Source organism: Ammospiza caudacuta, chromosome 14, assembly GCF_027887145.1.
Source record: "Ammospiza caudacuta isolate bAmmCau1 chromosome 14, bAmmCau1.pri, whole genome shotgun sequence".
In the NCBI taxonomy this organism is placed as follows: Eukaryota; Metazoa; Chordata; class Aves; order Passeriformes; family Passerellidae; genus Ammospiza; species Ammospiza caudacuta.
The window spans coordinates 15,836,130-15,848,917 of record NC_080606.1 but is presented as its reverse complement, the minus strand read 5'-3'; the positions used below and the strand labels follow the sequence as shown (position 1 = coordinate 15,848,917).

The 12,788-nt window shown below is 44.9% G+C and overlaps 1 protein-coding gene across 1 annotated transcript in view; it reads right to left on the bottom strand.

Moving 5' to 3' along the window:
• Positions 1-3,725, bottom strand: part of LOC131563874 (connector enhancer of kinase suppressor of ras 2-like) — a 167,161-nt gene extending 163,436 nt beyond the window's left edge. Inside the window, exons 1-2 of the mRNA XM_058814063.1 lie at positions 3,685-3,725; positions 2,761-2,834 (exon numbers count right to left, since the gene is read on the bottom strand). Coding sequence (XP_058670046.1) covers positions 2,761-2,834; positions 3,685-3,710 — 100 coding nt within the window. The 5' untranslated portion in view covers positions 3,711-3,725. The remainder of the gene's footprint in view (positions 1-2,760; positions 2,835-3,684) is intronic.
• Between the last annotated feature and the right edge of the window lie 9,063 nt (positions 3,726-12,788).

Genomic DNA, 12,788 nt, shown 5'->3' with positions numbered 1-12,788 from the left:
TTGCATGGCCTTTTCAGGTTGTCCACACCATCAGATGCAGCTCCCTAATTGAATTCCAGTTGAGTGCGCTCCCGAGAAAGGAGCTGAGGATAAATACAAGATGCCAACTTGTCATTACAATGTTCCTTAAAGCCTACCCATTTTTACTTTTTTGGCAAGTAACATTTCCTAAAGGAAAAGAACAGAAGGGTGTCTCCTCTTGGGGGGGCTCAGGCTGCAGCTGCTGCTCTCATGGGATGCTGTAACCAGGACATGTTCTGGGACCTGGGTCTCAAACCATTAACATCATTTTCGTGGCTTCTTTCCATCTTCTCTACAGTTATTTGGTGCTTCTGGTACTCACTGCTAGTTAGTTTCAAAACATGGGCTTTGCTAGCAGATTTTAGGAATAAGTTCTAATGGCTTCAAGGGATGTGATAAATGCAAGTTTTAAAAGCACGTTGCCATAATTTCCCTGTGAAATGTCATTTACAATCTCCACAAATAAAACTAATTGTCTACATATTTTTAAGCCCCCCAAAGGTATATTACAGAGGCAATATTTGTTCCATTGTTTATTAACATGTTGCTCTCTACAGTCAAGATAATGCTCATTCCTAAAGTGGTAATTTTTTGAAAGTGTCTTTAATTTACCTCTTGATGCTGTGAAAGAAGTGACCTTTCAGAATAGAACAGCTACATAAAATCTACCTTATCATTGCCAATCACTGCCTGCGCAGACCTTCAGCCTCCCTGCACATGGATTCAGCACAGTGACTGTAACAAACAGAGCTGAGCTGCACAACACATGGAAATTACAGGCACACAGTGGCCACAGTTGGGCAATTTTTGCAAAGTAAGGTAGTTACAAGTAGTTTTAAACTGACTCTGCTCTGCCATTTGTGTGGGTTAGGTCTTTCCTTTGGCTGCAGCTGAACAACGCATCTGCAAAGGGACAAAAAGGAGGCTTGTAAAATTAACGTGGGGGGAAATGCACAAATGTGCAACTTTCCTGTTTGTGGATGTGCAGCTCATGCTACCGAGGAAAATACCAACGTTGTGAATACTTCAATGTTCACTGCATTGTATTTACCAATGCTTGAACACAGAGCACTGACAGTGCTGCCTACTCCAGATATCCCTGTGGATGGTGCACTGTGCAGGCTGGTGTGGAAATCCAGCTGTCAGGCAACTCCAGGCATGTAAAAACCTGCTGCTGGTGTGACCTTCCTCCACTGCACACCATGGGTTACTGCTCCCCAATATGTCATTATTGTGCATCAGGAAGAATGAAAAAGTAGCAGGAAGTAATTTTAAATTTAGCAACAAGTATTCTACATGCTTTGACACTTAATTTACATTATAATTCAAGTAAGGAGTTAAATTAGCAGAGTGATCTGTCCACTTTTTAACTCTTTTATGTCCTGGGAATGAAGGTGTGGGTCAGTAAACTCCTCTGCAAATACATTACGATTTGCTATCACCCAATGACATTGAAGCTGTGGAATCAATTCTATATCTAAAGGTTTAGGATCCATCCCAATCACCTGCTTAAACCCTCCCAATTACCCCGAGTTCCCAAACATCTGGGAAACAAAGTACATCCATTCCTCCAGACACCGTTTGCTTCACAAGACTCTGTGCTTGTAGAGGAATAATTAGCTGATAATGGCAACGTGTCTGATAAGCACCAAAACAGCCCAATATCAGCGAAGTGTGGAGATGCAGCTCAGCAAAATGAGATCAGACCCATTCCCTTATTAATGAGAATACTTTGAAAGCTTTGAGGGCATTCGAGTGGGCATCCAGTTCAACCCTCCCACAGAGTTCGGTCATCACATTACAGGAATCATTTCCGTGAGTAACCTACACCCCAAATTTGCACCTCTTCTCCTTATATAACAGACATCCCCCGTGGCAGGAATTATTTGTCTCAAAGACGGGCAGCTCATCAGAAGCACTGTACAACAACACTAATGCATCCCACTGTGGGAATACAGTGGGGGGGAATTCTCCGCAGAAATTTAAACCACTTATCATCAGAACGATCCCTCGCCCTGCCATCCATCCCGCTCTGTTTGCAGCACAGCCGAGCATTGTCAGGCAAAACATGTCACGGCTGACGGCTGTGTTGCGAAGCTGCGAATGAGCAGGGAAATCATCATTCCTGTCAAGTTATCCCGGCGAGTTTCCCCGCTCAGCCCTGCGCCTTCCCTGCCGCGGGCGCGGAGCCTCGCACACCGGCTGGGCAGCCTGCACAGGGCAGGACACGTCCCTGGAGGAGCCCGGACAGGGCAGGACACGTCCCTGCAGGAGCCCGGACAGGGCAGGACACGTCCCTGCAGGAGCAGGATGCCTCAGTCCAGCCCCCGGCTCCTGGTGCTCCTTGTGGTACCCAAAACTAGCGAGCAGCGCTGCACAGCCACTGCATCACATCACCTGATGTGAGCAAACCAGAGCTAAGCAGGGCAAATTTAAAGCAGCCAAACATGCCGGCGTTACCCTGTGCGAGGCATAATGGAGCCGTGAGACACAAACACTTCGTGTCTGCATTGTCCAGCAAATGCAGCTGATCCCGGCTCCGCTGCCGGCAGCAATTCCCAGAGCACGGCGCAGCTCCAGCAGCCTCTCCTCAGCCCTGTCTCCAACAACTACTGGGCAAAAGCAGCGCAGGGATGCTCGGAACTGAATAAACTCTTCCCAAAACAAAGAATGCGAGAGCACGGATGCAAATTGCCAGGATCCCAAGTACAGACAATACACGGCAATAAACGATCCTACCTTTCATCCAATCCACTACTTGCTTGGGCGTCCACTTGCTAATAGGTTCCATAACGAGAGCCATCATCAGATCACTTTATCATTCACACCAAAATCGGGGGAAAAAGGAGAGAAAAATCGTATCAGAGCATGGCTGGGCTACGAGAGCGGTCGGGTTTTACAGTGCAGTTCAAAGAGAAGATGATGCTTTGTCCCTCCAGGTTCCTCCTGCACTGATTCAGTAATGTATAAAATTACACTGCTTGATCAGCTCTGGCACCTCCCCCACTGCACACAGCCTGCAACACCCGGAGCACCGAGCCAGGAAATGGTGCAGTACAGACTTACTTACCACAGCCCGAGCCCGCCGAGCCCGGCACGGATCAGGCACGGATCGCGCACGGAGCCAGCGATGCTCGCCCCGCTCCGCTCCAGCCGGCCCCGGGATCCTCATCGGGGAAAATGGCACTGCTGGAACTTGACGGCAGATTGTCTCGGCTTCGTTGTGAATATGCTGACTGTCACTCGGCTTAAAGTGAAGAGAGAAACGTCAGGATATCGCCTGGCATCTGGCAAAATGCTGAGCAGCTCCATCTTTACAATGCGAAATGTTGCTGGAGTCTTGTACTGTGTAATCATGTAATTCAGAATGTCAAACACAGTATGAAAAGTCTTACCCGAGAAAAAAAACTGCTGGGAGAAAACTCTTTTCTTTTTTTTTTCTGGCCACTTTCAGAGCCAGGATATTTCCTCCTATGAGCTGCTCATTTTGTAGGGGAAGAATGACAGCATTGAGGGGGCAATTCGTACTACTACAGCACTTTAGGATAGACAAGTACAGCAAGCATTTTGACTCCCAGTACTGGGATCATTAGTCAACATCTCCCTTTTGTTATGAAGGAAAAAAAAAATGCTTTAATTATTCCTAATTCCTAAGTTTACTACCTTTCTGACAGATGAAGGTGAAACATTTCAATGAGACATGCCAAACAGCACTTTTTGGACCCATTTGTGACTCTCTGCACCTCATGCAGCACAAATTCTGCAGCCTGTGGCTGAGAAGGTGCTGCAGGCTCCAACCTTTTGCCTGGGATCTGCAGCTCCACTATTTTATATTAAGGGGAGAAACTCAAAGACCAGAAAAAAAGGCAGAACAAAACAGTTCCACCTTTCCCTTCAGTGATCTTTCCTCTGTGCCTTTTCCTCCTGCATTGCTCCAAGCTTTCCAGCACATCAGGGCAAGAGGATGGTGATGTTCTGCTCCCCTGGGGCTGGCCTGAAGTCCCCAGGCTGAGATCTGTCCTCTCTCTCTCTCATATAGAGGAACACGAAATATCAATGGAATCTTTATCACAGAGCCCCAGGGTGGTTTGGGTTGTAAGGGACCTTAAAGCCCACCCCGTTTCAGCCCCTGCCATGGCCAGGGACAATTTCCACTTGCTCCAAGCCCCATCCAACCTGGCCTTGGGCACTTCCAGGGATCCAGGGGCAGCCACAGCTTCTCTGGGCACCCTCAGAGCCTGTCCACCCTCACAGGGAGGAATGCCTCCCTAAAATCCAATCTTAACCTACTCCCTGGCAGTTTATTCTCCACCCTTTCAAGGCTCTTTTTGATATAGTTAAGGATGCAGACAGGCATCCTTCCCCCCACTAAAGTGTCTCCAAAGAGATGTGCCATTCTCAGATCAGTGATGCACTCCATCCTTTTTTATTTTTCTTTAGCTTTGGGAAATAGTGTGATTAGTATTCTATGATGTATTTGGAGTGCTCAGAGCACAGATCTTCTTTACAAAAGGATTCACATCAATTCTCCTTCAAGAAGGCTGAACAGCATGTCAGCTCCCTCTCTGAGTTTTGGGAGACCACTTTCAGCAGCTTCAGTTCTGTCTAAATAGCTGTTTACAATGGACATCATAATGACAAAGATCTCAAAGGCACAATACTTCTCTTTTTAGGCAGTAGTGGGCTAGAATTGAGAATAAATATTTCTATTAGCTATTGGAAACTGTGCAAGCGGTTTGGAGGCCATTATTTCTTCAAATTCTTAATTGTTTAAAGTTCAATACCAGCATGGAAGAATTTGAGATAAGCTATGTTGTGTACAAACTTGGTATTTTGACATTTTTGACATTTGAACAACAACAAAAATCTTCATTCATGATTGTTTGGACTATTTCCCTAATTCCTGTCATTTGACAGACATTCTGTCAATGCCCCTTTGTCCCACATTTCCTACCCAGGCTTGACTGGGCACTTTTTAAAGTATATTTGGACATATTTTTGAAAGAGGATGAAGCCTGAATTCAAAGCTCATCAATGTCAATGGGAATAATTCCACTCATTTAAATTGTCCTTGGATGACAAAGGAGGCCTCCAACTATTATTTTGGAATCAGGACTTCCATTTTCACAATGAGAACCTTCTAAATCCTTCATGTCCTGCTACTGAGGCTCCTCCCCCCAAAGAAGGTTTGCATTTTCATTTATTACCAGGGTTATTCATGGTGCCAGCTGAGACAGGAGCTATAATTTGGCTGAAAGACCCTGGCTGTTAGATTAAACTCCTGTGATTTTCCTTATCATCACCAGCCACAGTTTGCCTGTATGCTGGGATTTTACAACCTTCAGGACAACCATCTACTTTTTTGTTCTACTTCTTGGAATGAAATATTCAAAGCTGCTAAAAAAGCTCAGTTTCTCTCTTTCCTGATGATTTATTCAGGTTCATTCTCTGTTGCAAAGATCAGTGCACATGGCCCTGGTTTGTCGCGCATCATTCCAACCCCAGGGAAATGTTCCTTCATCCATTCCCAGAGGTGTGTTCTGTGTGATGGTTCTATCTGGGGATTTCCTCTGCTTCTTCTTTTGTTGTTTCCAGAAAGATTTACTCCTCACACCCATGGGAATGTCACAAGAACATGGCAAGATCAGGAGAGGGGCCTGTGGCAGGCCATGGCACTCAGTGATGGATCCAGCTGAGCACCAGAAAGGCCAAATGGAGCCCAGACTATTTCTGGAGCCACGGTTCAAGTCAGCTCAGAGCACTTTTTGACACCGGCAGGTTGTCTTGATCCAGGCAGGTTGTCACTCTGCTGTCTGAGGTAATGACTCTGGAATGAGAAATCATGGAATTCACCCCTGCACTGAGCTGTCACCTCTCCCTGACAGGCTCCATCACCATTCCTGTCAGCCATGGGTCACTGCAGTGGGATCAAGTGGCTCAAGTCACTAAACAAGGAAATTTTAAGAAAAATAGGCAAAACTGTGCAATCCATAAAGCTGTGCCATGTGTTTTTCTGCCTGTTTATTGCAGGGCTTCTGCCTAGATCTATCCCCCACCCTACCTAGCACTGCTTCCTAATGCCAACATAAAAGCAACAATGCATTCCCATGACTGTGTTTTTCTTCCAGGCTGAATGTAGCAAATCAAGAGAAAAAAGATCAAGGAACATCTTTCTCACTATTATTCTATCTAGGTCATGTAAATGAGAAATACTTTCTGACTGAAGTCTGCATAAGCATTGGAGCAAAGGGAGGCATTTGAAAGGGAGAAAGGAAGCAGAGCTTTCACTATGAGGCAGCGTTGTTGTCAAAGGCCTATATAAAATAATCTGGTAATTCCAGCCCATAATCATCGCTGCTGCCTTTGACAGCAAAGGCCTAAGGCTGAACAGACTGGTGGAAAGGTTTGGAGTCCCTCCTCCTTGCCTGCAATAATGCTGAGAGTGCTGTAGCTTTTCAGCACTGCCTGGTATCTCTGGGATTGCTAATTAAACCATCAGTCTCTGTATTTTCATGGTCACTGTGGGAGGCAGTTAAATGTTCTTGTGTATTTCATGGCCAGTGATAACTTTCCAATTAAGGATTATGTTCAAATCTGGTACCACAGCCACTCTAACACTTAGAACAATCATGTATTTCTCACAGTTTTCATTTGGTAACAATTATTCTCATCTTCTTTGATGAAGAAATAACTTGCATGTTGTGAAATAAGTCCTTTAGGAGAGGGTTAGTTTAATAAAGCCTTGACATGGCATTTGATGTCCATTATGGAAAAACAAGAACATGCAGTTCCAGATTAAATAAGTCATGAATGCCTTGGAAAAGTGGTATGTAATGTTATAACTTAGGATATCTGTAATTTATATTATTAATGGAAAAGTAAGAAAAATCTCCAAGGAAATGACTGTTGAACTCTTGGTTATCACTAAAGCTTTCTATCATGTAACATTCACATATTATACAGCTGCTTTTTATGGAAAAGAACATATTCTTAAAAACCAGAATGGAGCTAAACTGTTTGTTTTGGTCAGTTCTGTTCCAGGCCAGGCTCTGCCTGATGTTGCCTCCAACCCTTGAGACACTTGTTGAGAGATGGCAAGGAAAGTGCCTCTGGTGAAGTTGCATGAGAGCAATAAATGTGCTGGGAGGAACAAAACCCAGCTTAGGTTTGGGATAGGGATTGACAGATTCTCCTATTTAGGGCTAAGCCTCGGCCTTACTTAACCCTGGCTTTCAAACTGAGGGGCTGGGCTCTGCTGTCACAGAGCTGGGGCAGGCTCCTGTGCTTTGAGCAGCCTGGGAATAATTCCACGCATTCAAATTGTCCTTGGATGACAGAAGGGGCCTCCAACTATTATTTTGGAATCAGGACTTCCATTTTCACAATTAGAACGTTCCCACTAGGGGTGGAGGCTGTGAGGAAAGGGTTTGGATCATTCCCAGCTCCCAGAGAGGGTCAGTGGATAGGTTCCCCATGGTCCATCAGTGTTTATTTCAGATCACAGGACATCCTGAGCTGGAAGGGACAAGGATCAAGCCTAACCCTTCAGCGAACATCCAGGGATGGAATCCACACCGTGGTGCTCTCAGCACCACGCTCCAACCAGCAGAGCCAATCTCTTGGGTGGGTTTGGGGTGCATTGCTGTGCCCAGAGCAGCTGTGGCTGCCCATGGACCCCTGGCAGTGCCCCAGGCCAGGCTGGAGAGGGCTTGGAGCAATTTGGGACAGTGCAAGGTGTCCCTGCCATGGCAGGGGTGGCGCTGGATGGGCTTTAAGCTCCCTTCCCACCCAGACCACCCCAGGATCCCGTGATTCCCCAGCACCCCCAGCCGAGGCTCCTTTGCCGAGGTTCCCTGTGCCAGGGAGGCACCAGCCTGGCCTGGGGGGATTCTGGTGGCTGCGGTCGCTGCTGCCCGTGCCCGAGCCCCGGCATGGGCAGGATGCTGTTCCACATTCTGGAGTGCCATCTGCTGGCTCCGCACCCGCCGGCAGCTCCGGCAGTTCCCTCTTAATAAACCCCACTTAATTAATTAATTAATTGCATTTCATTTTCACTGATGTTTTATCAACATAAAGGTTTTTTTCTACAGGAACTCACTGTAGTCTCTGCTTTTCCATCACAGGTATTAATATCCCAGTTTTTACATGGAGCCTCATTAGAAATTTATATATTTTCACGGTCCATTAAATGATAAAACTGCTTTATTAATGTGTGTTAGTCATAATTTATGATACTTTACTCATTAATTGAGTATTAAAACACCCTTAAAATTGTCTGGAAATCAAGGCTAACATTACAAAAATGCAAGAAATACTCAGTTTCTCAGGAATGTAGAGAAATAATTTCATTATCACTTGCTAAAAATGTGATTTGACATGGCTGAGATGGTTTTGTGTGCTGCTTTTTTCTCTGTGTATTTTAGTGCTCACAAAAGCTCCTCCTCTGACCTCTTGGGACTGAAATCCTCTATTTAGCCACAGAACATGAACATCATGAGGAGAGGCACTGCAAACTTCCTCCTGTCTTGCATCACTTTCATCATAACATCACCTTTTTTTTTCAGGAGCTGCCCTTTAGCTGTTGCTTCACTTCCTTGACATCAAGAGTCGCTTTTCTATAAAACAGGTTCTCTAGATTACACATCTTGTGGAAAAATAATCACTTTTTGCAGCCTTATCCAGAGTTTTAAATGCAACTGAAGTGTATTAATGCCAAAGATAAAATGTAGAAAAAAATTAACCAAAAATATAATTCTTCTCCAAGAGAAATCCACTGATTTCAGTGAAGACATTATGAAGTTACAATATGGGTCATTTTTTCTCATAGAAGATGAACTTTGTGTTCTTTGACTCAGACTACAAATGAGCAGAGAACACTGAAATATTTTCATGTTAAGGGAAACAGGATCCTCTGTTTTCAGCCTGTTTGTTGATACACCAACATGTTTAATCTCCCAAAGAGCCCCAAATAAGAAGGAATGTTCCCATCTAGGAATACCCAAAACAATCTTCAAAGCAGAGATACAAGTGAATGCTGCCCTAAAACAGAGGCTGGACAGAGTTAAAGAATAAGGCAGGGATTTATTAAAAGGCCTCCATGGATCCACCTTGGGCAGCACAGAGCCCAGCCAGGGCTGCACCCAAGATGAACCAAAATGGTCCCAAAATGCACGAGTGGTCATGGGCTCTGTCCCTGGGATCAGCTCTGCTCCATTTGCACCTTGCAGTTCATTGTCCCATCCCAGCTTTAGCCCATCCAGTCCCACTCTGCTTGTTTTTCTCTCTCCAGCCCACGGGGTTTGTGCTCCTGGGCTGAGATTTGGGTCATTTGTCCTTGGTGCCCAGCTGGAGCAGGAATTGTTTTGTCTCCCTGCTCTGCGCACATAGCTCACCATGCCCTGATATGAAGCCCAGACCCACACACTAAAGCAGCACAGAGTGTGAAAAATATAAAATCTAAAACCTGAGGCATCACATGAAGAAAGTCCCTTGAAGCAGTACCAGATGAAGAGGCTTCCACCTTGCCAAGGAAGTCTCCATTTGGGGACTTGTGCCACCACTGTGAGTCACAGCTTCCTCCCCAGATAAACTTCATGAGGACACAGACATTTGGGTGATATTTGGGTAATGTTAACTTTGAGCTGCTGGGAAACACAGGGCACAGGGGCCTCATCTGCTTCACTGATCTCCTCACTTGGCCATCACCAGTTTGGCAAGCAGGGGAAACTGCAGACAGATCCTTTGTTATCGTTTTCCTGCACAGAACTCCTCCAGGAACAGCTAAAAAGCTCTGCTCAGTTCAGAACTGACTACAGGAACTAAATTAAGGAGAAACAGGGAAATATCTCACAGTAAGTCTCTTTGAGCCTCTCATGCAGCTTCAGAGGGATCCTGTAGCACTGTGCAGGCAATTCCATGCTCGGAATGGATTCACTCTCTTAATTCAGTTTTCCATGACATGGAGCTTACAGCACTGACATTACAGGGTCAGCATGAGAATTTCTGAGGGCAAAACTGGACAATCTCTCCCAAAATAAGTTCCAGCTCAACAGAAATCATCTATGTTATTCCAAATTTATTACATGTGGATCAATGGCCTTTATTTTGTAGATATTATGGAGATCAGACTAAATATTCAGACCTCTCCTTTTTGACCCTAAAGTCATAGGAATTTTAAAATTTGAGTGCTGCTAACTCCAGCCCCTTTTCATTGAGGAAAATAAAATGTCAGAATATTTATTACTACAATATGTTTAATTTCCTGTCAATACATCCATATTCATTTATATGCAATATGATTGGTATTTGCCTTTCCCCTTCCTCTAGTAAATAAATGGAAAATATTTATTTGATAAAAATGGAATAAATGTTCAATGTACTTCCTCTGCAAGAATCACATAACAACTTTTAAGCAATAAACCATCTGCTTCTCACTACATTAGGTAAACAATATTACTTTGGGAAAAAAAAAAGCAGTAATAATGGAAAACTTGACAACAGTAATAAAACTTCCAAACTATTGATACCAGATTCCCTTGCAATTCATTATCTGCTGGCTGGAAAGTTGGCTTTGAAGCACAAGTGCCTGTTGATTTTCCTAAAGCGTTCAGGGAAGCAACTCAGAATATTCTGTGATTCTGTGAAATTTGGGCTGTATATTCTGTGTGACATTTATGGTGTGAAGAAAAGACACAGCACTGTTGGAAATGGATTTGTTTTGCCATTGAGGGACCCTCAGTGTGGTGGGAGAGGAGGGACAAGCTCATACTCAAGTGTCCAGGAGAGCCTGGGTGCACTCTGGGCCATTCCACTGAGAAAAAACCACTTTATTATTTGTGTTCCATCATTATCTCCTTCTCTGCCATCCCACAGCAAAATGTGCCTTACAGAAATGTCTGAGCATGAACTTCAATATTCAAAGAGTCATTTTGCCTTGTAGAGATATCTGATGGGGTGACCCAGGATGTGCTGGCACGGGGAATGTCAGATTCATAAAATTGTGACAATTATTATCATCCCATCTTCATTTTCCCCCGTGATTTTCGGTCCAAGCTTGTCTTTCATGTTGCCAAGTGACTGGTGACAGCAAAAGCTTTTCTTCAAGGCATTCTCAAGATGGTTTTTTCTTTATCTTCCCATCTCTGCAAAGCCCTGCTATTATTAGGTCTTCCTAATGCCTTGGTTAAAACCTCAGAGATTATGCTCCTGCTGTATACTCCAGTAGCCTCTTCATTCTCCATGTTTAGTTAGACTCAATATTTGCTTGGAGGACTGGCTGTGACTACAGAGATATTCCCAGTGTGTGACTGGAGCCAGGTTTTGTGTTACCTTAATATTGTAAGTAGAAATAGAGATACAAGAATCTGAAAGGTAGAAAAAGAAAATTCGTGTGAGCCTTGAATACTTGCCAGACTAACCTGACATGAAAACATCTGCTGCAGCCTTCACCAGGGGCACTTCAGAGAATTTAGGATGTGAAGCTTCCTATCCTGCCTTGATACATCTGTGAACGAGGAAACCTCAGCTCTAAGTGCAGAGCTGGAGATTTTTCATCCTTTCTGCAGCCACAGAGTTAAACACTGATCCGAAAGAAGGATGCAGAATAAAAAGGTCTCTTCCCTTCAGCCTGTCTCTCCAAATTAACTTGATTTGCTGTTTAGAGACTGAGGAGATGATGGTGATGTGTCCTGTCGTGTTTTCCTCTGCATCCCAGCAGCATGCCCTTTGCTCTTAACCAGGAGCTTTGCATCAGCAACCAGCTTTCCTCCTGTAATTAATTTCTCAGGGCTCTTCCCCTGCTCTTTCCATTCCAAACAGCTCTGCTCTCTCTTACATGCAACAGTAGTTTTATTTTGAAAGGGCCTGGCAAGCAAACAACATGATGTTTTCCCTTTGGACAACCTGAAGCCATGTTAGATGGTGACAAGACGTGCTCTGATCAAGCCGAGGAAGGCACAAACTAATTGCCAAGAGCTGGGGAGCTCTGTAGCTGTGCTTCAGAGCCAGCTTTCATTTCTCTCTCACTTTCCTGCAGTCACAAATTGCACCAGCTCAGCTCCAAAATAAAGGCCTGCCATCCAGAAACCTTGTTTATAGGAAGGGCTGTCAGAGCCATCTGCAGCTCCTGCTCCTTCCTTCCTTCCACACCCCGGCAGCTCTCGGTCCTCCTGTCCCCTGGGAGGCAAGGACAGCATGTTCTGCAGCCACCAAACACCAACCACAGCCCTGCCACAAAAACCCAGGGATAGATCCCTTGGTTTAGGGGTTTTCAACAGCTACTGCAACAACAGTTCTTTAAGTGCTTTCTGATTTCTGACATATCTGATCCCCTGTGCATTTCCTCAGGATCTTCAAGTCCTTCAGGTCTCCATGAGGAGTCTGTCTTCTCTTTTTCAGCATCTTCACAGTGAGAAAAACCTGCATTTTTATCTCTTCCCTTAGTTGGGCTTGTTTTGCCTGTGAGTATGATTAGAAATGCACATATCAAAACCTCTCACCCTAAACCAAGGAGCCGAGGCTTTTAATGTAGACATAACCATGACCACGCCTTGCCCTTGGAGCCTCCTGCACATCCGCCAGCAATTCCCCAGGTCACTGAGTTTCACCAGCTTTGTTCCTCAAGCTCCTGCTCTTTCCCCAGCTGAATCCAGTCCACAGCCCCAGGACTCAGCTTTTCAAACCTCTCCTGCAGTTTGAGCTGCTGTGGGTTTATTTTTCCGTTCAGTGCAATAGCAGCAGCAGCAATTTTGGGCTACACAGCTTCTCTG